Genomic DNA, 27,085 nt, shown 5'->3' with positions numbered 1-27,085 from the left:
ATTTTGGGGAGAAAGTGGTTCGGATACTGTCTCGAGCACCACCCGCCCTGCTGAGACCTATTTGCACGCAGGCCGAGCTGTCTTGAGGATCATCTGACCTGATCCCTGTATGACCTGAGTACCAAGTGACTGTAAACCCGCTGATTCTTTTATAAATAACTTAATTGGCTTGACGCGATATGAGAGCAGAGGAATATTCCATGATTTAGAATTTCTCGTTGAATCCTTGTGGGAATCGGTGAATCGTGAGGAGTTGATTAATTACGCCGGATACTCCACGGGTGAGGAAGAGCTGAGGGATGCGGGGACTCACCTGTGGGAGTACGGTGTTGTTGAAGATTACCTGAATTATTTGCAAGGCCATAGGTGCTTTGAGTCTGTTATCGACACTTAACAATACGTGGGCATGTTTATTGCACATTATAGGTGAGAGTGGGAGAGTTTGCGGTTCATTAAACACGATCTTTGAGCAGCATTGTTGGGCTGCGAAATGTGGCTTTTATTCATAGATCCCTAAGGGTGATTGTCCTCTGTGGATTGTGAATGTAACGGAATGGTGTGGCTGGTAGTCTGAGAATGAGAATAACACGAAGTAGTTTGAATTTATACGAATGTGAAGTTAGCAAATCGAGTCAGTGTGCATCTTTCAGAACCTCCTAAGGGCGATTATTCCCTGTACATTGTGGCTGGAAAGGGAAAAGTTTGCTTGATAATATGAGTATGAGGATAACGTGGAGTAGCTTGACTAGATAAGAATGTGAGGTTAGAAAATCAGGTTAGTGTGCATCTTTCAGAAACTCACAAGGGCGATTATTCCCTGCAGAGCGTGGCTGGAAGGGGAAAAAATTGCTTGACAATCTGAATATGAGAATTGAACAAAATAACTTCAATGGGTAAGAACGTGAGGTGAAGGAATCATATGCTGGAGTGCATCTTTACTTCTTCCCCTTCACTCACCGTCGCTCCTTGCCCTCTCCTCCCAACAGTGAGCGGCGGTGGTCTGGGCGGACTGCCAGACGCGGATCGGCTGGGTACGACTTTGTTTCCAGGATCCGGGTGTCATAAAACGTGAGTAATAGCAAGAGTTTGTTCTCCATTGTTTGTGGAATGCTGTTTCTTTTTCTTGCTATAGGAAGTATTTTCTCAGGAACTTACACAACATCACAGACTGAGGAGCGAGTCTTGGTGCTTGAAATGGCCGACAGATGAGACAGACAGAGAGAGAGAGAGAGAGAGAGAGAGAGAGAGAGAGAGAGAGAGAGAGAGAGAGAGAGAGAGAGAGAGAGAGACAGCTGTCCTGCTTCAAAGTCCTTCATTTTGTATAGACAAGCCTGCAGGAGGACATCTCGGATCTCAGCCAAACCTACGCTCGAGTTGATTTCATCAGTCTTCATGCCAGCGACCTTCGGCAGAATATACCTCATAATCACGCACCGTCGAATCTCCATTATGTGAGAAATAATTGATTGCCTCCGCGTGCTGTGATGTCTCGTGCAGGTGTCCAGGTGTAAGTGACGCTGATGGGAAATGAATCACTTCGCCACGACTCCAGCCAAGTGCATTGTGTTGCGAGGAAACTATGAAATCTGGAATAGAGGGAGTGTCAGAAAGAGAGAGGCAGGGAATGAAATTACTACCCAAATAAAAACATGTTGGTCTTTTACGAGTTCTATTTTTCGGTCAGACGACGTGGCTCGGGAATGTTAACCTTATGGGCCCTCTGGATAAGCTCTAAACTCACACGGTGTAAGAAAGACTTCATTGGTGAATTAATCCTTTTTACTGCAATGTGCTTCTCCTCAAGTTAAGAAAGGATTGCTTTGGTGTAAATTTAAAATGGTTAATTAATTGGTTTGAAGCAAGAGGGAGGTTTCAAGAAACTTATCCTTCAATTTTTGACTACCGCTTTGGACCCTTGTCTGGGACCGGCATCTCAGTGGGCTTTTTTTTTCTTTTTACTGGATTTTTGTTGCCCTTGGCCAGTGTCCCTCTTACATAAGAAAAAAAAAGTACGTATAATTATATTTTTAGCCATTAAATCGTCTGGGAAAAGTGTCATTCTGTGTAAGTTTAGAATGTAACCTTAAAAAAATAACACCGATATCAAGTGAAGTAATTGAATAGTTTAAACTCTTCTATACATGGAGTTTTATTTCTGGCCATTAAAATCATTTAGGGAAAGTTTTATACTGTCATTATTTAGCAGCAAGACGAGTAAACATTGAGTCGTGATAAAAAAAAAAATAAAAAATAAAGGAACGCGACAGGAAAGCACTCATTGGTTAATAATGTGAAATAAAAAAAAATACTCTTAGCGTACCAGTTCATATTGACTTCCACCCAAATGTCAAGCGTTCACTGATTAATGGTGTGTTTGATTTGTTAAAGAATGGATAGTTTTCATGCCGATGATTTAATGGCAGTTTCATACACATTTCGTCTCCGGCATTTGAGTGGGAAGACCAACTAACCTCTCCGCATTTTATTTTGAGAGGAGAGCTTAGCCTAACATAATCCGCACAAAGAGACAGATGACTGGACGAATGAACAGACAGAATAGAATGCGACAGAACAGATAAACAGTTGGACAGATAGATAGATAGATAGATAAATAGATAGATAGATAAATAGATAGATAGATAGACAGATAGCAGTGATGGAGGAAGAGACTAAAAAAAAATTAAGGGATAGACTGAGAGAGAGAGAGAGAGAGAGAGAGAGAGAGAGAGAGAGAGAGAGAGAGAGAGAGAGAGAGAGAGAGAGAGAGAGAGAGAGAGAGAGATGTATCAGTCAGGCGGACAAAGCACTTGCAGAAGACGAGACCTGCAGCTCCAGAAGAAGGGGTCATGTAGCCATTTTTACCTGACACGGCCCTTGACTCATCACTTCTACAGTTACACGTGTACCTGAGGCATTATTCCCTCCGTCACCTGTAATAATGTCGGCCAGGTCTTGCAACCACACGTCTGAGTGAGGGACGGGGTGCGCGGCCTCTCATCGGGGCACTGAGGAATGGCTCAACCCCTCCCCACTGTTCCCTTCCTCCTAATTGTCCTGCACGCAAGCTTTCCTCTACCTATCAATGAGAGTTATCTTTGTTAGTGAATCGGGGTGGTCTCCTGCGTGTGTGTATATACGGATTGCTGTTAAGGGTCTGCTCTGTGTTTTGTGGTTCCTCCCCTTCTTCGGCAGCGTTGTATGGACTTACGCATACGTGGTTGCTGCTACACCTTCGCTGATTTGTGGTACATCCGGCAAAGTTGCTGGAAATATGTTAAAAAGTGATGGGGACGCTAATATATTACTGTATGTAATCTTTCGAATGAAAAATCAGGTGAAAGAGAACTTTTGGTAACTGGAGATGGCTTTATTCATCAGCATTTCACTCTGGTCTCTGATGCTTTTCATGTAAGATACATAACTAGCCGTAAACCGATGTTCTTTGAAAGCTTATGTTTACGTATATATATAAATACACGGTAAATCATATTTGTGCCAGGTGAGTAGTGTTTATATACATGAGTAGTGTAGTGTTACAGAAAACATTCAATTTATACTGTATGAAATGAGGGAAATTCAAATGCTGTCCAAGACTGATGTGAAGTGTGGCAGACAGACTTGGCAGGGAGAGAGAGCGTGGAGAGTGACGACAGGTGACTCTTGAGGCGAGTAGGGGTCCGTGTCGGGGACGGCGTGCAGCCCACCGCTCGCAAGTTCGCCATTCCTATTGGGTGATCGTTAAACTCACCCTTACGATAAACGGATCAAGCATCATCCCCCTAAAGCGTGGATGGAGCCGAGCGTGGTGCCACTGTCTGGAATGTAACCCGCCACGCATCGAGATCATCATTTGTTGTGGAGCAGCCATGTTATGACGTCAAGACCAGAGGCGATCAGTGCTTACCACAAATAGCTGGGCGGAGCAGAGTAATCTCTATTTATCTCACTTTACTTGCCTTTTCTCCGTAACCCGTGATGAGTGTCGCTGCACCAGAATTTCGACTCTGCCATGGTGTTGGTGAGAATGGGTGACGATCCGTGTGTGTGCTGGAATCCATGTGATGCGTGAAGCCAGCCATCACCCGCCGCAATGCTGCGGTGTTTCAGGGTAAGATTTGCTGTGTTGTGTCTTGTGGTCCAGGCAGTGTCATGTGTCCTGCATTATGCGACTCAGAAGAGGTACAGATGTGGTACTGTAAAAATTTACTAAGGTGTGTTAGCTATTTTAGTAAGACTATGACAAACAGCCTATTACCGTAATTATCCGTGCTGTATGATGTTTTCGCTGAACGGCATTTATAATTTTAAGACGGAACTATTTTATTCTAATACATTTCAATGAATTTTGAATTGATATGACAGAATCTTCTTTAAGTGGATGTCGAGGTAATACGCAGTAAATGAGTAAGGCTGAGAGTCTGAGCTGTTCCCAGATCTGTTGCGCCACGCACTGACAACATAAGGGAAATGATTTTTCTAAGCTGAATCAGACGCCACGCAAACCTTTCCTAGTCTCTCCGTGCTGGCAGCCAACGGCACCCTGGTATAATAGGACACTTTTGTGCAGCTTAAACAATAATGGTCTATCCACGATGACTAATCTGTTGCAAAGACGTTAAACAGAAGACCACAACTATTTTTGCCCAAGTGCGGTCTTCTTAACACTCAAAACATTGAAGAGTATTATTTTACTTTTTCACTTTAATGGTCTAGAAAAATGAGGATGTCATTTTTCCATAATCTGAAAAATTCTTATAAAATTATACTGAATAAATTATCATGAGAAATTAATGATGGCGATATAAAAGAATTTTGAAGATCGTTCTCTGGAGCTGCCTCAGCATTGCACCAGACTTTGTAAACAAACGATGTTTCATTGTTGATGAGAGGGATTTGATGGACGAGACAGCATGCTCTTTCATTGCTTGTATACGACCTTTGACCACTCGTGAGAGGCCACTGCACGAGTCACCCAGCTGGGAGTGTCCACTGCAGGTTCACTTTCTCTTTTCCAGAGCGGGAATGTGCTTCTGACGCCGTCCTGTTAATTTCTCCTCATACCCATTGAGACTCATCTTTCCTACAGCAACTTTTTTTACTAACGTAAAGGCTGGCTTGGAAAATAAAGATGCTGCAATTTTCTCTAGAAATTGAGGCCAGACGAAATCAGGAACGAGTACACTAGAGGCACAGCACGTGTACGTCGGTTTAGAGACGAAGCTAGAGGAGCGAGATCAAGAGGGTGTGGGTATGTCAAGAAGGGAGAGGAGGATGCTGGAGATTAATTTACCAGGTAGAAGAGAGGAAGACAGAGTTTATTCTTGGTCAGATTAGTTAGCATTAGTTGAGTGATGTTAGGGCAGCTTTTATTTAGTAGCGTGCCAGCTCAGTCAACAGTTATGAGTCACAAGACAGTGAATGTTTAGCATTTTTCGGCAAAGGTATGTGCCGAGGTACACAATTTAGGGGTTTTGTAATTAGTTTTGAATTAAATGGTTACCTGCAAACATATTTCACTCGGGAAGGATGGCGCGAGTAAGTAAAACATTCCGGTGCAGTTATATAATGGTTTTCAGGTAAAATAAAAGTGTGTAATTAATTTTTATAAAAAAATTGGGAGTTGTTGTTGGTGTTTATGATGAACAAACTGTAGCAGAAAATCCAATCGTCACGCATGACGTCACTGATTAGTCATGACCTAAAGATAATGACCCATACTTGCCCTTGTCTCTCATCAGTGATCGCCACTAGCCTTGCGTGTCCAGGGTGTCGCCTAGCACCACCAACCGGCACAGGTTCCACGCCTCTTCCTTGCCGAGAGTCAGACGTGTTCCTAGACCTATATCACCTGTGGGATGTGTGGTGATAAAAGCAGGTTTTAAAAATACTCCCCCACACTCATGTGAAGAATGCTCAATTCCACTTTTAGATTTCTATCATTGTGGCCAGCATAACTGTAAGAATGATAAACCCGATGCACTTTTTTTTTTGTTGTTGTAAGTGTAGGAATTATGGATCAGTGTGTTTGTGGGTCATCAGTGACCACGTCCGTGTTGGGGCGTCATAATTAATGGTACAGGTGTACTACTAGTCCACATTATCCAATATGCATTGTACGAACATTCCGTATAATCCATTAAAACATTATAGGATGATTCATCGTCCACGTATATTTTAAAACGAGTTCGCCCGACGTTAGTCCGCACACCCCGCCGCCATAATGGGTTACGCGGCGCCTCTAAATGTGACATGAATGTTGAATAATGGAACGTGTTGCTTATTTATCCAAACTGCTAATTGCAGTTAATTATAAATCCATCAGCCCAAACACTGCATATTTGCATCCTGGCTCGGGGGTAATGAGATTGTTGGATCTGGTAATGTGTTCAAGGCCGAAGCTTTTAGACAGAGGAACAGCTAGTGTGATTCATCTCGTGTTTATATCGTGGGACGTGACACGCGAGGTGGCCACAATGGTTCTTCTACTTAATGTAAAGAGAAAGGCTGAAATGATCATGCTGGCTGCACTCTAAAAGAGACTTTTCGTGCAGCTGAATGCAGGATTTTTCTCCCCCCTCATCTCCATCCCCTTCCTGCCACAGCCTCTCTCTCTCTCTCTCTCTCTCTCTCTCTCTCTCTCTCTCTCTCTCTCTCTCTCTCTCTCTCTCTCTCTCTCTCTCTCTCTCTCTCTCTCTCTCTCTCTCTCTCTCTCTCTCTCTCTCTCTCTCTACACACACACACACACACACACACACACACACACACACACACACACACACACACACACACACACACACAGCAGTTCGACAGAAAGCACATGGGCGACACGTGAACATGGCCGCTTTAGAATCTTGCCATTAGTGTTGGACTCTCCAGTGCTGGTAAAGTTAATGGAATTGGATCCCAGGAGTTCTGAACTGAGGGCTGAGTTGCGTGGTGGACTTGTGGCATCCTAACACTTAATCTCTAGGAGTAATGCCGCGAACTTCAGTCTACGGCATTACTACCACTTTTACATCATAGAGACTAAAGATGTGGGGCGCGCCTCGTAAAAACGTGTATCATCATTCTCGTCCTCGTGTCGTCTTGCTGCAATCTGCCATACGCCTCATTAACATTAAAGCGGAACGTGCTGCCAACAGATGGCTAGTGAGGACAACACGTCAGGGGGTTGCTGCAAGATCGAGGGAGGAGGAAGAACGAGCGTAATGTAATCTTTATGGTGTGGCAGGTAAAGGAACCAGTCAGAATTCTTAACGCAGAAATTAAAAATAAAATAATTCAGGACAGATTTAAGAGTATTGGAGGAAGCAACGTCAGTCTCCAAGGTGTTCTAATTTTCCTTTTCTGTCAGGAGCTTAAGTGAAAGGAAGAGAGACAAACAGAATAACACAGTGCTCCTGAAAGTGAAGGGAACACGAACAGATTGAGGATGTGAGAAGGTAAAGAGATTTGTGAGCAGTCGCGGGCGTACAAGGTTAGTTGATTCAAAAGGTCTTTAAGCTGGAAATATAGATGGAGAAAAGCCCCCAACTTGCTTAGGTGGGTGATTAAGGCAAAGGGAGGATACACGACTCCCCAACAAGTGTACCTTTCTCTTCGCGGACTCTCGCCTTTTATCACAGCTAACTGGTGGAAATAGGACTTCTTTTGCCTTTGTCGATAGAGACTAATCAAGACCCATCTCTGACTTGACAGATTCGCAATGCGCCTCCAATCAAAGGCAGACGGAGAGGCATCGATCCACAGCGAGGAGACACAAAGAGCTCGCCAGGGCCAATCAATGAGTGGCCACTCCCTCCACCAGGTAAGCCTTAAAAATCAAATATTTCTGTCACATGTAAAATATTTTGTGTGCTACATATTTTATTGTATTTTATTTAAATGCACGCAAGCCCAAGCCTGCGTGGAGCGGTGTGTGGCTTAACCCAGCCAGACCATTGGGAGTGGCCTTTGTTCAGTAGTGGACTCGTATAGGCTAATAAAAAAGTGAAAATTTGTAAGCAGTGGGACTTTAGTGTTCATGGTTGGAGTCTTTGGATCATGTCACTATATGAAAAAAAAAAAAAAAAAAAAGGCATCTGTTTTCGCGTCCCCGAGCAGCTGAAACGAACAAAGCGGTCAATGTGCCATTTTTTTTTGTAAATGTATTTTTCTATGAAACGTACAACGAAGTGGCTTAGCAGTGCAGGCACAACAAAGAGTTTTAGGGGATTTGGATGAATTTATTGATGAGGATGACAAATGCATGATAGGTATACGAAAGCTGCTTTGTGTAGGTCGACCAGTCTCTTGTTTTCTTAGATCTCCGCATTCTTATGATATCGGTGAAGGTTCCTGACAGTCCACACGACAAGAAAAAAGCGTTTCCTTTTGTTCTTTTGATGTGTAGCTTTCTTCAGTAAATTAGAAAAAGAAAAGGAACCACTCGGCACAAAGGAATCCCGGCCTTGGAGTGTAGGATGCATTCGTGGGGCCATTAATATTCATACCAGTATTTGAGAAGTAAAAGGAGCCGGAAGAAGCAGCATCCTAGGACATTAATCTTCTTCACTCAGCACACAATGTCTTGTTAACGTGTTGTAATGAGATTCTACAGCCCCTGACGGAGGAAAGGGGCGCTATTATTGTCACTGGTAATAGTCTATCCGTCAGCGAGAAAACAAGGGAAGCGTGGCTAGTACTCGTAGAATATCATAGCATGCTGGTGTGAACAAGACAAGGAGGATGTGTAAAGTGCATGAATTTATACTGAGACAAGTCAGGCTTACACACACACACATCTCTCTCTCTCTCTCTCTCTCTCTCTCTCTCTCTCTCTCTCTCTCTCTCTCTCTCTCTCTCTCTCTCTCTCTCTCTCTCTCTCTCTCTCTCTCTCTCTCTCTCTCTCTCTCTGGTTCCTTTGAAGGCAGTTTAATGGAAGAACACAAAAGAGTCTCCTTTATGCTAAGTGCTGGGAACGAACTGTTACTAACACGGCACAGCTTCAGTAGTTCTCGAGCCTTGCCTCGTGCACTGCCTTACGACTTAATATTTTGATGACTGCCCATTGTTTTGAAAAATATGAGTAAGAGAGAGAGAGAGAGAGAGAGAGAGAGAGAGAGAGAGAGAGAGAGAGAGAGAGAGAGAGAGAGAGAGAGAGATTCTACAAAGTCAGCGACAAAAAGTGAGAAAAAAGAATGGAAAATAGAATAAAATAAAACACTTTGATATCACTCAGACATGCGAGCAGACGGAGAAAGACGGAAAGAACGACAGACAAGCAGACAGACAGACAGACAGACAGAGAGCGAGACAGACGGGCGGCGAGACTGGTAGGTAGATGCCGACTGAGTAAAAAGAAAAGAAAAAAAAATAAATAAAAATAAAGAAGAAAAAAAATAGACTGTTTTGTTCATTCATTTTAGCAAAGGGATGCCGTTATATGTGCCGTAAAGAATGCTGTACGAGCTATTTACACCCCACTTATTATGGCAAATTATACAGCATTTCAACACTATATAGAGTGGGATTCCTGCGCTAATGTGTTCCGCTTTTTCTATTTTTCTCGATATTTGCATCACGTTTCACTGTCGTATGGTGTGAAAATGTGAAAATGTGTGTGTGTTTGTGTGTGTGTGTGTTTGTTTGTGTGTTGGCTCATTATCCTGCTTTTTTGTTTGATTTTATGGTTTACGGATACGGTTTGTTTTGATCTTTCTTTGTGTTCACTTGATATTGTCTTTCTTTTCTATTTGTTGTTGTTGTTGTTGCTGTTGTTGTTGTTATACTTCTTCGTTTCTCTTGCTTCTCCTGCTCTTCCTCCTCTTTTCATCATCATCATCATCATCATCATCATCATCATCATCAGTAACTAACAAAAAATGAATGATGAAATAAGTAAACCTTTCAAGGCACATGAATTATTACTGGTCATCACTTTGACGATTAAACAGGAAGTAATGATGACGATGAGGATGATAATGGTGATGGTAATGATGGCGGTGGTGGTGGTGGTGGTGGTGGTGGTGGTGGTGGTTATAATGATTATGATGGTGGTGATGGTGGTGGTGGTGATGATGATACTGGTGATAATGACAATGATGATGATGACTGATAATAATAATAATAATAATGACGATGATGATGATGATAATGCTGATAATGACAAGGGTGATGACGAGGAAAACAATGACAATGAAGATAAACACAACGATGACGATGATAATGACAGTGATAATGGTGATGATGGTGTCGAAGCAGTGCGAAACGCTGGACAATATTCATCCTTCATTATTCAACGAAAAATGATGTTGCGCTTATATTCATTTATTTATTAATTTCTGGCAAGGGGGAGGTATTTTCTCTCTCGTAACTGCGTCTCTCCGTTTGTCTCTATCTGTTTCTTTCTTTGTGTGTATTTATATTTGTGTCTCAATGTATCTGTCTACATATTTCATTCTCTCTCTCTCTCTCTCTCTCTCTCTCTCTCTCTCTCTCTCTCTCTCTCTCTCTCTCTCTCTCTCTCTCTCTCTCTCTCTCTCTCTCTCTCTCTCTGTCGGTTTGTCTATCTATCTACCTACATTCTAACAACTTGCTTATCTATCTATCTATCTATCTATCTATCTGTCTATCTATCTATTTATCTATCTATCTTACAATCTATCTATCTAACTATCCATCAACTTAGCTTTATCTGTCAATGCATCTATAATTTATAATTTATATTTACCTATCTAAAGCTTCGGAAGCCCATTGGTTTAATGGTTATCTCCCACATTGTGAACTTATGAACTTTTGTTGATGTCCAGGCTTGGCCAGACGAGGAAGAGCTGCAAGAGGTCCACTTTTTTATGGAAGTTGTCGATAAATGGATAAGTGGAAAGTCTGGCAAGGGTAAAATATGATAACTAACACGTCATGGTAGGTCAAGGGAGTGAAAAGTTCTTCACGGGACAGAAGCAGGTTGCAGGACACAGGGCGGTATATTTCCTGTGGAAGTTACATGCGCTTTCAAGGGCGTGTTCCTGATTCTAAGGATAGTTTAACAAAGATCGTGGAAAACACCCGTAAGATACATAACTAAATCTTTGTCCTTAAAAATATACTCCTTATGAGACCAGTATCTTAAATTATATGCTTCACCTTTCACCTTTCGCCGTATACTTTACTTTGGGGCGGCAGTACAAAGGAAAGACTATTAGATACTCCGAGTTCGGCGTGTAAATATCTGATGTCAATCCCTGGGTATCGAGACCTCGCTGCTACCATCGGGGGAGTAAACCCCTTGGGATACTGACCTACTGCGGCGACAAAAGAAAGGGAAGAAAGGTTGCAATAATGTGAGGGGGAGGAGATGAACCTCGGAAGGTTGAGTGCCTCGGGAGAAGGGAGGCGTGGTGGTGGTGGTGATGGTGGTAGTGGTGGTGGTGGTGAGAGTGGTTGGTTGTAATGATGTATAGCGTTTAGAAGCTGTATTTTGTAATAAGTTTGTGATGATTGATAGTGTTAGTAGGAGAAAGGGTGGTGGTGATGGTGGTGGTGATGCTGGTGGTAAAGGACGTGGTAGTGATGAGGTTTAGTGGTGATGATCGTGGTGGTGGATAGTATTGATGGCTTGAAATGAGGCTGGTGTTGGTAGTACGTATGGTGGTGATGAAGGAAGCTAGATAGTTTTATAAGCTTCCTTGGTGGTGATGGCGGTGGTGGTTACAATTGTGGTAGTAGTAGTAGTGGTGTTGACAGTGGCTGCTAACATGATCCAGCAGTCAGTGATGGTGTTAAGACTGGTAATATTAACGTTTATGTAATCAATTTAGCCAGTTAAACGGAACGACCATAAATCTGTAAGCAAAAAAGTAAACTATTTCCTGAAACTCAATATTCTTAACTTTTTACTCATTTCCTCCTCCTTTTTCCAGTATTAATAAATGATATATGAGCATTTTCCGTTCTCTTATTACCAGCAAAACTTAATGTAATTTCTTTACCCGATATACGGAAAATGAATTAATATCGAGTTCCTAAATTAATTCTAATCGTAGGTCAGATAGAGATGAAAGGGCGCAGTGCTGTTAGGAATATATGGTTATTAATTGCTACTTCAGTCTTAAGTCCACAGCGGTAATAGGGACGTTTGGTTATTTATATTCCCATTCTTTGCATAATTGAGAGACTGACAAAGGCTGAAAAAACAAAACTTAAGAGAAAAGTCAGCTAATTGTGAGGCTGTTATAATTATTGCCGATAATGATTATTAATATTCTAATAATTATTGATATTGTAATTATTATAGTAATTATTCAGCGCGTTTCCATCCATTTATATTTATATTTGTATTTGCACGCAGGCTATATCTTTTTGCTGTCTCCGTTGATGTATCTACGGTATTTATCTATGCGTTTCTTAATTGACTAGGCGATAAATTAGTCACTCTGGCTGCTGTGTTAGTCAGTCAGGCAGTCAATCATTCAGTCAAGTCCATCCGCCAGTGAGCAGCAATCTAACATTTATTTTGTATTTATTACGTACATACTTGTCAGTTCATATATGTCTGTCAATACAAGAGCCTGTACCTGACTGCTTACCTGTGTGTCCGTTGCCTCTTAAATGTTACTCACATGTGTCTTCCCGGTGGAGGGGACGGCGCGCAGTCCTGTCTGGCGCGGAGACACATTGGCGTGGCGGTGGTGGCAGTAACAGGATCGTATTTAAAGTGATGTGTGCGGCAACAGTGCGTCGCTGCAGTGCTCCGGTCCCCCACACTGGCAGTAAAGGGGCGAGCGGGGCAACTCAGCAGCGGGCCGGGGTGACGTCCAGGAAACAAGACAGCGGGAGGGACAGGAGGAAGAAAAACGTTGATGCTCCTGGCGAGGTCAGAGGTCGAGTGACCTTCAGCGCTCACTTTCCCTTTGTTTTTGTGCGCTCTCCGCAATAAGTTCTCCGATCTGCTAAGAATCTATCAGTTATCAGGTTCTGTAAGACGATTGTCAGAAGCTTAGGCGTCTTAAGACTTCGGGCAAAGGTAAGACAAGCTGGAAGTGATTATATTATATATATATATATATATATATATATATATATATATATATATATATATATATATATATATATATATATATATATATATATATATATATATATATATATATATTACAGATGTAGGAATTTGGACATTGTTGATACATTTATGAATACTTGTATTGGTTGTATGTAGAAATGGGAGTCATTTGAAAGAAAAGTAGCAAACTAGAAGACGCTGAAGTTTCTCAATGAAACGTTTATAGGTTTAATTATAAAGACAATAATTATGTAGAAAAATATTTATTACAACTGTAAGCATATGTACAAAAAAATTACAAATATTTTGATATGTACACAGATAATGTGATGAACGTGACAATGAACATGTGATATGACGCACGCGCTCCTGCGTTCTATATACATGGCAAGGGGGCGCCCTGTCAGACCTCTCCACCACACCTAAAGACAAAACACAGTGGTAGTACACGATGCTCTAAGTCTTATCGACATGATGTTCAGAAACTACCAAGTTTGGGATAAGTTAATAAAACATTTTAGAACCACACGCTTCTACTGTCTAAAACAATAGAAAAATAGTAAAAGTAATGAACCATTCAAAGCTCATATTTCAATTTCAGTCTTTTTTCAAGTATTTAGTAACAATGATCCCGAAAATGTCCCCTTACAAATAATTTCCTAAAGTGGATGATTAAACGCTTTGAGTTATTTGAGTTCAGAGCATGTCGTTCATAACTCATCCTTGTGACTGTTGCCTTTTTTAACTTTTAAAACGACTAATGTCATTCATGAATCTTTGGCGCTTTGTTGTCATGACGAATATATATATATATATATATATATATATATATATATATATATATATATATATATATATATATATATATATATATATATATATATATATATATTCGTAAGTATTCTTGCAAAGAGAGAGAGAGAAGAGAGAGAGAGAGAGAGAGAGAGAGAGAGAGAGAGAGAGGAGAGAGAGAGAGAGAGAGAGAGAGAGAGAGAGAGAGAGAGAGAGAGAGAGAGAGAGAGAGATCATGTATGTGTTATAATGTTAGTAATGCGCTGGCGTGCCCCTTTCGGCAAAGAAGCGTGTCGCCAAGCCCCGCCAGGTCTGGCCGTGTGGCAGCGGGGCTCAATATTCCACTCCTCCACCCTGAGCGCACCATGATTATCTGGAGTCAACAAACCTGCACACAGCGACGCTCTGATGGTCTAAATGGTAACAAACAATCAGGAAGACTGGGGATGTAGAGGTCAGGGACGGGGAGGAAGAGGGCAGTGAGGGCCGAGTGCCGCGAGGACTGGAGGTGGTGGTGAGGCCTTCGCCAGCTCTGCCGCTCTGAGAAAAATGCTGTTATGGGAGGAAATCTTCCTACACAATACAATAGTATTGCGAAATACTTGATACATATTATGATGTTCTGGTTACTTGGTGTGTACATGCCATATTTCTAGTAACCACACATAAAAGAGGAAGATTATTAATTGACACTGAGGTATTACGAATGTATTACGAGATCCTTTCTGGACAGAGTGTGTCCTCTCGCCCCAGAAGGAACACTCACTCTACTCGTAACTCAATTGCTTTCCTTTGTGGCATATGTAGGATAATTTCGTTGTTTGGTGTGCTCCTAATCTCTGGGTTGGTAAATCCACAGATAACAAACACTGACGGACATAATATATATCCACATTAGGGATTAAAGTCATGGTGCTTCTGTTCAATTAATTATATTAATTGTGGCCTAGTTATTGGTACTGAACTCGTGTGTGATGCAGCTTCTTTGTAATGCCAGCCAAAAGCTCCCTGTAGAGTAACCGCGTGTATACAAAGCTGCTCCAGTGACACGCGACTTCCCGTGCCTCTGTCCCTGCTGAGCCACAAGCACGAGTGTGTGTGTGTGTGTGTGTGTGTGTGTGTGTGTGTGTGTGTGTGTGTGTGTGTGTGTGTGTGTGTGTGTGTGTGTCCCTCGTCCCGGCGTGGAGGCAGGTCCAGGGCCACGTCATACCCACTAAATAAATGACTTGCTCCTCAGTACTTAAAATTGAAGGAACCTATTTGTTTTCATTCACGTTTACGTTTCACAAAATACTGTAACAACAACAGCAACAACAACAACAACAAGACGTGAAGCGAGCGGTTGCGGAGTCAGGAGCTCCTTTTAAGGGGTCTGGGCAAGGGAGAGGACTATAATACCTTTATAAACTTCAAAAATCCCCCTTTAGACCAAATTGAAATCAATAAAAAGTTGCTTGCTTACTGAGATTAATCCCCATTCTTAATCTGTACACTTCATGGACCTTGTGCACACCTTTACCCTCTCCCAAATTTGTAGTGAGTTTTTCCTTCCCTGAGAATCGAATTACGACGGAACCAATACTGCTTCAGTGGAGAAATGGAAAGACGATGCGTCGCGAAGCAAAAGAAAGCTCCGCTCGGCTTTGCGTCACTAAAGCCTCGCCTTGCGGCAGTGCTTTAGTCACCCCAAGATCAAAGTTGCAAGCCATGTATAACTTGACTTCACTTTGTCACTGGCCTGCTTCAAGACCCACTCCCAAGGTTCAACTCTCCATGTATCGTAGCCAATTGCCTGCTCTGATTCCCGCTCCACCGGCCGGGGAGGGACGGGGCGTGGGCAGCGATTTGAACCACCTCGGCCACTACAAGCTCTACGGTACATTGGATTAGGGGGTCGCCTGGATTTAAGATATATATATTCCCAGCAATATATTAATAAAATGTAAGTTGCCTGGCTCTTGAGTGTGTGTGTGTGTGTGTGTGTGTGTGTGTGTGTGTGTGTGTGTGTGTGTGTGTGTGTGTGTGTGTGTGTGTGTGTGTGTGTGTACGCGCATGTGGATGTGTGTGTGTAGAATATTTTTCTATACATGGAAAATATCACTTTCTACTCTGACGAGTTTTTCTTCTTTAAACGTTCAAACTTTATGGAGAACAGAGAACAGCACTCTCGTTAAGTGTCTAGAAAAAAAAATCTCACACTTTTTTTACACATCGACTTAATCTTACGACTATTGCACCACAGTAGGAACGCTTCTCTAATGTCCGTCTTGCCGCAGTCTTGCAATCGGTGTGTTGCTGCCCTCGGTAGTGTCCCTCCCACTTAACAGTGGCCGAGAGAGTATGGCTCAGCATCTCCCCCTTCCTGGCCCGGCACGAGTCTTGCTCACACAACAGGAGTAGACCAAGCCTGTATTGGACCCTAGATATGTACACAGCATCATGACGCCGCCGGGACACTCACTACGGCAGAAGCATCCGCACTGCATCATTTCACGCCTCTGTTTTTGGTGGATCCGCATCATGCGCTCTAATGTTATCAGTAATAACAACGTGTAACTTGGCCTGGCCGAGGCTTGGATCAGACGTGTGTGGCAAGGGCCCCCTGCAACACCTGGGTTCTCGGGGGCACTATATACTGGCTGTGGTCGACGGGGATGCCGAGTCTAGGAATGGTGGCGGTGGTATTGGCGGTGACACCTCCGTTCCCTCTGGAGTTGACATGGAGAGAGAGAGGAAGAGTGCCGGAAGATGCCTTGAAGCTGTGGTTGGTGAAGCCGTTGTTATACCCTGGGGAGAAGCCGTGCACGCCGTCAGGAGCGTCTCTCCCCGCGTCATACTCGCTGTAGCCGGGATAGAGAGAGTGCTGGCTGGTAGTGACGAGGCCTGGCGGCGTGTGGGTGAAGCTTCCCGCCCCCACACCCACACCGCCGCCTGGAGCGATGTTGTTGCCGCTCAGGAGATAACCACTAGAGGGAGAAGAAGGCTGCTTTTGCTGCTGCTGTTGCTGCTGCTGCTGCTGCTGCTGTTGTGCTGTTGCTGCTGTTGCTGCTGCTGCTGTTGCTGCTGCTGGTTCTGCTGCTGAGTGGTTGCGGCCACAGTGGAGTGGTCGGCGTAGTTGCCGTAGGAAAGACCACCACCGTTGCTGTTGAGGTGGCCGTTCTGGAAGGGAAGCACAATAAATATTTACTGATAAAAGGACTGGATTCGTCGAGGCTCTTTTGATAATTAAAAGTCTCCAATTTTTTTTTCAAAGGAAATTACTTGTCAGCTTTATGAAGATCAAAAAGACAGTTGCTCGCAATACTAATAAATTAAGGGAGAAAAAATGTAGAAAAAAAAGAGGAAAAAAAAAAACTGTCTATCTATCACATAAAGAATAATATTTTGTTTATCATGTTTGCAAATGAACCAGAAGGTAATCCTCTTATAGACTTACAATTTTGAGAGGAATGCCGGTGAAGGTCTCGGGGTAGAGGTAGGAGTTAGTGGAGGTGAGGTAGGTCGGGGTGGCAGGCTGCTCGCTCTCCTTCTCTCCTCCGCCCCATCCATCCAGGTCAGCGTCTTTATTACTCATGGAAGACCCTGTGCGCTGGTCCAACTCCACCTGGGGGAGAAGCACACTGACTTATAGTTTATGTTTATGAAGCCAAGCAAACGCTATCCTCAAAAAAAAAAAAAAAAAAAAAATACGATTGCCTAGATAAGTAAGACCAGTTTTTGTTCATAGTTTTGTTCTCTAAATACGATGAAATAAATCAAGGCACCCTGGAATGGGACTGAATGATTGACAGATATCTCAGGTCTAGTAATATATCGGTCCCCTGCAGCTTCCCTTGACACTAAAAGCATAACAAGTATCCACCACAACACCTTGAATTAGTACACCGCGGTATTACACCTCTTACATGCCAAGGGAATTATTTATTATAGAATTTCGTATTAGTGAAGTCATCTGAGGGGGCGAGGCGATGTGCTCACTGCGCCTCACAAGTCACGCGAAGCACTAGACTGGCTGGAGTGATGCTCTAATAGGTGGAGATAGATCCCAGACGTATTATTTATTTCATATCTCCGCTGGTCACTACACTGGCTCAAAGTTCAGATTCTCTCTCTCTCTCTCTCTCTCTCTCTCTCTCTCTCTCTCTCTCTCTCTCTCTCTCTCTCTCTCTCTCTCTCTCTCTCTCTCTCTCTCTCTCTCTCTCTCTCTCTCTCTCTCTCTCTCTCTCTCTCTCTCTCTCTCTCTCTCTCTCTTACCTTGAGATCAGATTCGTTTGCTGTGGAATTCTGGTCAGTCATTTGTAGCGCAACGGTTTTCTCTGGTAATCCTCCTCCGGTCTTGGCGTCTGTTGGCCAATAAGAGAATATGATAATAATAATAATAATAATAATAATAATAATAATAATAATAATAATAATAATAATAATAATAATAAGAACACTACTACTACTACTACTACTACTACTACTACTACTACTACTACTACTACTACTACTACTACTACTACTACTACTACTACTACTACTACTACTACTGCTACTACTACTACTACTACTACACCTGGAGGGAAAGAATACAGCCTGGAATATTCGAGTGACTGATAATGTCGTAGATCAACTTGACTCGAATCCCCGATAGTGGCAGGAAACCGAGCCACGTACTCCATAAATAGCTTAGCATCGCAACACTGTGTGGTCACCGAGGAGCGATACAACACTCTGGTGGTCTCCTCTCCTTCTGGCCCCGTCATTGTCACCCACTTCATAGGCCCATATTGTGAAACGTTTTTGCTCTTTCATTACGACTGTTTTCAAAAGCAACAGAGTTTATTATTAGTCTGGTTCTCATGTGTGTTGCTCCTGTTAATAATGTAGAAGTCCTTGTTAATCTGTCACTAGAACTGTAAGAACACCCTTAAAAACCTTAACTTGAATTGTAGCCTTTTGAATGTGGTGGAGTTGAGGCACAGGAGCTTCTGAATATGGTACACAGAGTAACGTTGTGCACTCACCTTTCTGTTTAGCTGCGGACCGTTTGGCACACATGATGACCACCACCGCCGCCACCAGGAGGAACACAATTCCTCCAGTCACTCCGCAGAATATGAAGAGCAGAGGCAGGGTTTCTGGAAGGCGAAAGTGCACGTCTTGAAGTCTGTGGTGAGCTGATGTCAGTTACATGACGTCTTGAATGGAAATGATGTGCGGTGAAATGTAGGACGAAGAGGAGGAGGACGAGGAAGAAGACGAAGAGAGAAGGAAGAACGGTGGACGAGGAGGAAAATGTTACTACCGAGTGGATAGAGAAGTGTATATGAAGTAGCGAAGAGGATGAGATGGCGGGATTGGAGGAAATAAGGAGAAAAGCTCACAAGATAACGGTGAGGAAACTATGAGCAACTGTATTACGTATTCTGCATTCACAGGTTTTCCTCTAAGTCATCAACATTGCATCTCTTGTATATGAATTACTGTATATAATAAGACAGAGTTAAATACAACGACTCACTTTTCTTATTGAGGATAATTTCGAAGACGTCAGACCCATAGGCATTCTGGACGGAACAGTTGTACGGGTCCAAAGTCTTTAGCTTGAGCCTTGTGCACCATCAGGGTGTGACGCAAGCCCTGGGCCGTTACGTCTTCCGTCACCTCAAAGCGGCCTTCCTCTGTGAATGGGAGAAAGGGCACGTTTGTTAAGGTTAATTAATGTACGAAGAGAATGGCCAGTACAGGCGGAGTGTTTAAACGCCGCGCCACGGCCGGTATGAGCGAGGGCTTGTAGTTGGCTTGGTAGGAAATGAGCGTTAATGGGAACTTTGCTCATTTGTCTCATTAAAACTGACATTCTCATTCACCTAAGTCGACCTCCTGTCCGTTGTGGGGTCCAGGTGACGGTGACGGAGCGGGTGGAGGCGGAGGTGATGAGGCACTCCACCAGCACGGTTTCCCCCATCTTCCCCCACTGGATCCTCTCGGAACGCACCTGCGGCGGACCCTGCGAGAGGAGAGGATTGTCTGCGTTAATTCGTCTTCATCACACACAGTCCCCCTTTCCGCGGCAGACGTCGTTTCGTATTTCAGTTTACAAATGGAAAACAAGCAAAGAATGGACACAATTACAACAATGAAAAACACGAAGGATGAATGCCTTGGAAAAATCCTCCATCGGAGCAGACATCTCTTCGTATTTCAGTCTACAAAAAGGAAAACAGGCAAGGAATGAAGAAGGAATTAAAGCGGCGGCAATCAAACAAAGGAAGCGTACCTTGAGAAACACTCCAACGGTGTCTGATATCTCCGGGAAGCCCTCCACCTTGGCGATGCACTGGTACACGCCTACGCTGGCTCTTGATACGGAGACGCGAAGCTCCGAGCCTGTCCCCGCCACAGTCTGGGTCTGCTGGTTGATCCACACGATTGTTGGATCTGGCATGGAGTCCACCTGGCAGCTCAAGGTCACGTTTTCCCCGACCTCTGCGTACTGGTCGCTGGGCGGCACGCGGAACGAAGGACCATCTGTCATAAAAGAAAGAAAAATACCAATTGAATCATAGTTGCCTTAGATCCTTCTTATGAATAATACTTGACTCACTTTGCCGGGGCGCTGCGTTATACGAGACTGAATTTAGAATGACGTGATTTAAGTGCGTACGGAGAAAAGGAACTAAGTAATGGTGCGGGTTATTAATAGCAGGTGCTCTCTCTTGGGAGGGAAGGTGACATATAATTGGAAATAATATATTTTCTAGCCCAGTAATAGTTATTATACGTAGGAGGAAGAGAGAAAAGCGGAAGAGGAGGAGGACGTGCCATTTATATTTTCTTACAAGTAGGGACTAAATTTAGCAACATTGTGAAAATATAATGAATTCTGAGAACTTGCAAATTGTTGAATCATTACATTAGAATTAAGTTTCATGTTACACTTCTTATGAAAATTATTTTTTAAGAAGTGGGAAATTTCAGAATGTAATGCAGTAATATCCTGTTCAGGTAGCAAGACACAATGGGTTTGTTCGGCAATTATGCGCGTTTAGGCTGCTGGAGACACGGTGTGGAGCGAGGCATAAAGGCAAACATGCAGTCAGCGTCGCGTGTTGGTGTATCAAAGTCGCTCGTATTGATTCCTACACGTTGCATCTCCACCAGTGACCTCGGGCGTGTTGCAATCATTCCCAACGATGTGCAATCATGGTGCTGCCTTCCCATGCCTGCCAGTTAAGCGTCACCTCATCGCCTCGTGGCTCATGTATGGGGCAAAATTTTCTCTTTCTAATCTTAATGATATATCAAAGAGTACAGATATGTTGTCAGGCTCTGAATGGTTGGTTAGCTGCAGAGTCATGGCAACCTTGGAAAATTAAGGAGTTTTATCGCCGCTGAATGTGTTGAATGGACAGTACTTCTTGACAGTGATTACGTGTGAATGACTTCGCGTCTTATCTCTTCGGGAGCACCAAATTTTGCTGCTTTTGAGATCGTATTGTAAATATTAAAGTTTTCTTCTGTTTAGTGATGAAGCGTGATGCTGTGACTAAATGATTCTCTCTCTCTCTCTCTCTCTCTCCTCTCTCTCTCCTCTCTCTCTCTCTCTCTCTCTCTCTCTCTCTCTCTCTCTCTCTCTCTCTCTCCTCTCTCTCTCTCTCTCTCTCTCCTCTCTCTCTCTCTCTCTCAATCCTTAGAGGTGCATTACTTGTCAACTAAACAAGTAAATTTTAATAAGCCCTTCTCTTTCATCGGATTCTTTTCAACTTGTGAATTTTGTTCTCTGTGAAAAATCCTCTCTTGTCATATTAAGTTTGGCACAAAATTGTTTGAAACTTGTCTTTTTTTCCGTTTCTTTCTTGAGTCGTATCAGTAGTGTAGTTGAATATATTTGTTCACTTTCACAGACACTAGCACTAATAATGTGGACAGTATTATTATTATTATTATTATTATTATTATTATTATTATTATTATTATTATTATTATTATTATTATTATTATTATTATTACTACTACTACTACTACTACTACTACTACTACTACTACTACTACTACTACTACTACTACTACTACTACTACTACTACTACTGGTACTACTACTACTACTACTACTACTACTACTACTGGTACTACTACTACTACTACTACTGCTACTACTACTACTACTATCATTATTATTATTATTAACATTATTGTACATTGGTCTATTCACCGTGAACGTTTCAATAGTGAAGTATAAATAGTGATCATTGGCACGCACCTCTTTCTTCGTAATCAGATTCCTCGTAAAGTGTCAAAAGGAGTTTTTTCCATATGTCCAAAGGGAAATTTTCCTCACCTTTCCGGGAATCGGATTTATAATGATCACAAAACACTCGATAACATTAAAGTGAGAGTGTGTGTGTGTATGTGTGTGCGCGCGCGACATGAAGCGAGATGTAAAGATACAAATAAGAGGATGGGGAAGAGCAGGAAGAATAAGTTAACGGTGCAGGGAAAAATGTGAAAGGGGTCGATGTAGGAACGTTGACGAGAAGAAAAAGAAGGAAAAAAAAATAGTTCTTATGATGGAAAAAGGAAATGGATTTGGCAGGGAGGCGAAAAGAGAGCGATGTCTGAAAGGTACTGGAATGAGTGAATGAAAACGCGACGGAGAGAGACGCTCAAGGAAGAAAACACGAGAAAGTGAAACGTGAGATTAAAAGAAAACACACGTAACCTTTTGCAAGCACCTGATTTGCATTCTTAAAAACCTCCCCAATAATTTAGATTCCTCAAGTCACCGATACCCGCGTACAACAAATATTACTTAAACGTTATGTTAATTACGATGATGTTAAATATTACATCGCATTAATTATATTTCAATCAAATATTAATCACCTCCTTACCGAACCAAGTTTATCGCTACTGCTTGATTTCTATAATTTCCACGTTTTGTTTCTTTCCATTTCCTTTCACACTTGATTATAAGTCACATCATTCACATCTAGTACTCTTGAAATGTCACTGAAGCACAACTATCTTATTCTAAGCCCACAAGAGAGCTACCAGTGTCATGTTTTGCTGTAGGATTAAAAGAATAATAAGTACATTCAAATCGGGATAAAAAGATCATCCGCCAATTATCCAAGTCAACTGCGCTCATTATAAGCTAATAATAACTTGGTATTATTCAGTGGTCTTGTTCTTACGTCAAGTATCAGGAAGGTCGAGTATAAATAACAAGAGCGTAATGAAAGTAATGAGCTTGCAAATTGTGCTAATGGAAACAGCCGGATGCGAAAAGGAACTGAAGAATGGAGAAGGAAAGAGGCGGATAGGGAGAGGGGGAAGAAAAGACAGGCGAAGGGGATACGAGAGAAAAATCATGTCACGCCGTAATAGGTAATAATAATAATGTACATGAAATAAAGAGTAAATACGGATTGATTGAGGTAATTTCTCTCTCTCTCTCTCTCTCTCTCTCTCTCTCTCTCTCTCTCTCTCTCTCTCTCTCTCTCTCTCTCTCTCTCTCTCTCTCTCTCTCTCTCTCTCTCTCTCTCTCTCTCTCTCTCTCTCTCTCTCTCTCTCATAGTATGTAAGAGAAGTATATCCAAACAGCTGAACGCATAAAGAAAAGCGAGAATAAAGGACCTCCATCTCTATCACGGGATCAGACGAACCTGCAAGATACGAGGAAAAAAAAAAGAAAAAGACTGGGTGGTGGTGGTGGTGGTGGTGGTGGTAGGCAAAGGGAGACACTGGGTAAAAAGGGATAAACAGGAGGAGTGGACGCGTCGTGGAGGGAACATAAAGACAGCACAAAAACGCCCACACCTCTTTTGTCCCATGTAGGTTTCTCTTTTTGTCCTTCTCTTCCTCCTTCCCCTTTACTCGTCACCTCCACCGCCCTTCCCCCTCAAAAAAAAAAAAAAAAAGGAACAAAGAAAAAGGTATATAGTAGATGTTAAAACAATTTACTCTCTCTCTCTCTCTCTCTCTCTCTCTCTCTCTCTCTCTCTCTCTCTCTCTCTCTCTCTCTCTCTCTCTCTCTCTCTCTCTCTCTCTCTCTCTCTCTCTCGTTTTCCTTGGAGTCGCTGTGTCAGGAATACGAATTTCTATAACGTGTGAGAATTAATCTTAAGACGTATGCTTTTGTAGCCTTGAGGCGTTAATCTTGCTATCAAAGAGTAGATATTCCTAACACACACACACACACACACACACACACACACACACACACACACACACACACACACACACACACACACACACACACACACACACACACACACACACACACACACACACACACACACACACACACACACACACACACACACACACACACACACACACACACACCTTTTTTTTTTTTACTAAACAGATTAGGGACTTAATACTGAATTTCTTTGTTATGTATGTTTTTACTGGTTCCATGATCGGTTCTTTTATATTTTAATACTCGTCTCCAGCAGGGGGGACTGGATTAGATCTGTGGGCTTTCCCTGCCACGTCACGCAAGGCCAGGGAACTCTGTGTCAGGGTTATGACGGCCACAAGGAGGCTAGAACATGTGGAGGACATAAATATTTGAAGAGTCAGTCATTGTCAGTAAAGAATTTCGTTGGTGTTAAAAAGAAAAAAAAAAAAAAAATGCGGCTCCTTTAACAGTGGCGTGAAACATTCAGACACAGTTCCGGAGGAGAGGCAGCTCAGAGTTGGACATAACATATCAGTTTTGTGTAAAAGAGGATATCTGGTTGTCTCAGCTGCTGGTTGAGACTTAATGCTCTTTCCCTCATTCTGTATGAAGACTTCCATCGGCTTAGGGATGAAAGGTAACTAAGAACATTGTACGCTTCGAGACTTGATTTTGATGAATACACGTTATAAGTGCTAGGTGCTTGACACAAGGGGTCTGGCACCAAGAGCTAAGGGCCGCGGGATGCTTTTAAATCTGTTACGAGGAGAGGTTTTCCAGTGTTGAAGGGGAAGGACGTAAGCATATTATTCCTGTGATCTCATAGCTAAGGGGCAAGCCACGTGCTACAAAAGTCATAAAACATAGAATTTTATGAAGTGTTGAAGCGTCTTGATTGCCACAGAGCTGACTGGCGGTGCTGGACATTGACTAGACTAAGTTGTGTTGCCTCGTGACGAACGGAGGGCTCTGTCAGCAGTTACCATGTGTATCTTATGTGGAATAGCAAGGGTAAAGTAGAGATACTGTAGCAAAATGTTTAGGAGAGAGAGAGAGAGAGAGAGAGAGAGAGAGAGAGAGAGAGAGAGAGAGAGAGAGAGAGAGAGAGAGAGAGAGAGAGGGAGCAAAAAGGACTTCGCGTGATGCCTGAGCCTCGCCGCCTCGCTGAAATTAGATGAATAGTTTATGTCTGCCCAAAGTTGACGTCCAACCCGACAGGATTATACGAAGTTGAGAAACTGTGGTGTTTCGGTGTGGTCAGAGGGAGGGAAGTTAGTCTTATTTGTAATTTAAGAGCTGAAAGTTGGTCGTAGAAAATTATATTGGAATTAAAGAAACATTTAAAAAGATGTTTCTCCTTCAGATTTACGACAAGAAAAATCAGAATCTCTCTCTCTCTCTCTCTCTCTCTCTCTCTCTCTCTCTCTCTCTCTCTCTCTCTCTCTCTCTCTCTCTCTCTCTCTCTCTCTCTCTCTCTCTCTCTCTCTCTCTCTCTCTCTATATATATAACAGATTGACAAATAAACAAGCACACACACACACACACACACACACACACACACACACACACACACACACACACACACACACACACACACACACACACACACACACACACACACACACACACACACACACACACACACACACACACACACACACACACACACACACACACACACACACACACATCATCTCCAGCAGCATTCATATCTATTTGTGAGAATCATAAGCAGTTCATTGGATATTGATAAACTTTTCTGTCCCACTGCTGCATCATCTAGCAATCCACGCGTCTTTTGAGAGGAAAAATAATATCTGTCTGTAACGAAATGAAAAAGCTTTCAAAACTGGGTGATGTGGCGCGGCTTTCTGAATACTGAATGTAACCATGGTGGATTTTTCGCTTCTTTTACTTTCTTTCCTTCCATCCAACACCGATCCTTCCTGTCCACTTCCTGACGTGCTGAAAATATGTTTTTGTTGCCGTACGTGTTGAATAAGCAGCGTTGTAAACACCGTATGCTCACATTATTTGGTGTGTGTGTGTGTGTGTGTGTGTGTGTGTGTGTGTGTGTGTGTGTGTGTGTGAACGTGAACTTATTGCAATCGCCTCGTTGAACGGTTGATGAACAGAATACTTTATTGCTCGTGACTAACGACGAACTCTATTTGCACGTGTAAGGAGAAGCATCAGATTAACGAGATACTTCGATAATACTTTGTTGTTGTGAGTGATGGGCGTGTTAGGAGGGTGACAGGAGGAGGCGGCAGGGAGGGAGGGCAGGGGGCCGCCTCACGCTCACGCTCACCCCTGCGCCTTGGCTGTAGTCAAGGGAGCCGTGTTACACCAGCAGGGTCGTCGGTGCGTGTTTGTCCTCGCTATTGTTCGTGCTCTGCTGATGTACGGACGTGCCTTTGCTTTGCACCAGCTGGTCATTACGAAGGGATTAAAGAGCTGTGCCGCCTCGAGGTCACTCACAGGAAGTGTCCTCGCCATCAGAAGCCTCGAGACTGACGGTCGAGCGCACGGGCCGTGCCTAAACTCAACACGAGGACAAATTTTGAAAAACTGAATATCTGCCAATGATCCTCTCTTCTTCCTGGTCACATTGTGTAGCAGTAGGTTTAGACTAACACCTTATGTTATTGCCAAGACTACGACTTTTACAATGAGTTTTCCGTTGTCACTTAAAGAACGTCTGGTAACAAGTTAGTGAAAGGAAGACAATTCTTTGTTTCCAAATTACACTGAGTGCACGGAAATAGACGCCTGTCTGAGCCGCGCCCTAGCCCAGGCTGGCAGCCGGGCGGAGGAGCTGTGCGGGACAGCTGATGCTGTTATACGACGAGTCTGTCTGACACAAGTTGTGCCGTTTCCTCCTGCAGTGTAAGTTTCCCTGAGTGTAATCTAACTTGAAACTCCTCTCTTCTCCCAGGGTGACCTTCCTACCATGAGTCGCGAGAGATAGGGGTCAGCTGGCTGCCTCAAGTTGGAAAAATTGAATCATTACTTCAGGGGAAAATCAAATAAGCTTGCTGCACCCATAATGAAGCCACTAATTATTATTGGCTGAATG

General features: G+C 42.9%; 2 protein-coding genes and 1 long non-coding RNA gene across 3 annotated transcripts in view; 1 reads left to right on the top strand and 2 right to left on the bottom strand.

Annotated features, from left to right (window-relative positions):
* The first annotated feature begins 980 nt into the window (after nt 1-980).
* LOC135112566 (uncharacterized) overlaps nt 981-27,085 on the top strand; it is a 169,620-nt gene continuing 143,515 nt past the window's right edge. Inside the window, exons 1-2 of the long non-coding RNA XR_010274467.1 lie at nt 981-1,068; nt 7,699-7,807. This is a non-coding gene — a long non-coding RNA (uncharacterized LOC135112566). The remainder of the gene's footprint in view (nt 1,069-7,698; nt 7,808-27,085) is intronic.
* Nucleotides 14,057-19,479, bottom strand: LOC135112565 (sun domain-containing protein 1-like). Its single transcript, XM_064027024.1, has 5 exons — nt 19,338-19,479; nt 18,841-18,954; nt 18,086-18,174; nt 17,268-17,435; nt 14,057-16,990 (listed from the first exon to the last, which is right to left on the bottom strand). The coding sequence occupies exons 2-5, from the start codon at nt 18,872-18,874 to the stop codon at nt 16,784-16,786; spliced, it is 498 nt and encodes a 165-aa protein (XP_063883094.1). The 5' UTR covers nt 18,875-18,954; nt 19,338-19,479; the 3' UTR covers nt 14,057-16,783.
* The window catches only part of LOC135112564 (irregular chiasm C-roughest protein-like), a 75,024-nt gene continuing 67,294 nt past the window's right edge, over nt 19,356-27,085 (bottom strand). Inside the window, exons 7-9 of the mRNA XM_064027023.1 lie at nt 20,097-20,347; nt 19,687-19,826; nt 19,356-19,497 (exon numbers count right to left, since the gene is read on the bottom strand). Of these exons, the coding sequence (XP_063883093.1) occupies nt 19,482-19,497; nt 19,687-19,826; nt 20,097-20,347 (407 nt within the window). The 3' untranslated portion in view covers nt 19,356-19,481. The remainder of the gene's footprint in view (nt 19,498-19,686; nt 19,827-20,096; nt 20,348-27,085) is intronic.

This window comes from Scylla paramamosain, chromosome 24, assembly GCF_035594125.1.
Source record: "Scylla paramamosain isolate STU-SP2022 chromosome 24, ASM3559412v1, whole genome shotgun sequence".
In the NCBI taxonomy this organism is placed as follows: domain Eukaryota; kingdom Metazoa; phylum Arthropoda; class Malacostraca; order Decapoda; family Portunidae; genus Scylla; species Scylla paramamosain.
This window is presented reverse-complemented; position numbering and strand designations above follow the sequence as displayed.

What these genes read in the sequence shown, in the direction of transcription:
- LOC135112565 (XM_064027024.1), bottom strand. Translation starts at nt 18,874, where the DNA reads ATGTGTGCCAAACGGTCCGCAGCTAAACAGAAAG. An exon ending in GTCCGCAGCTAAACAGAAAG is followed by an intron (nt 18,175 to 18,840) that starts GTGAGTGCACAA and finishes ATTGGCCAACAG; the next exon opens with ACGCCAAGACCGGAGGAGGA. An exon ending in CAAACGAATCTGATCTCAAG is followed by an intron (nt 17,436 to 18,085) that starts GTAAGAGAGAGA and finishes CTTCTCCCCCAG; the next exon opens with GTGGAGTTGGACCAGCGCAC.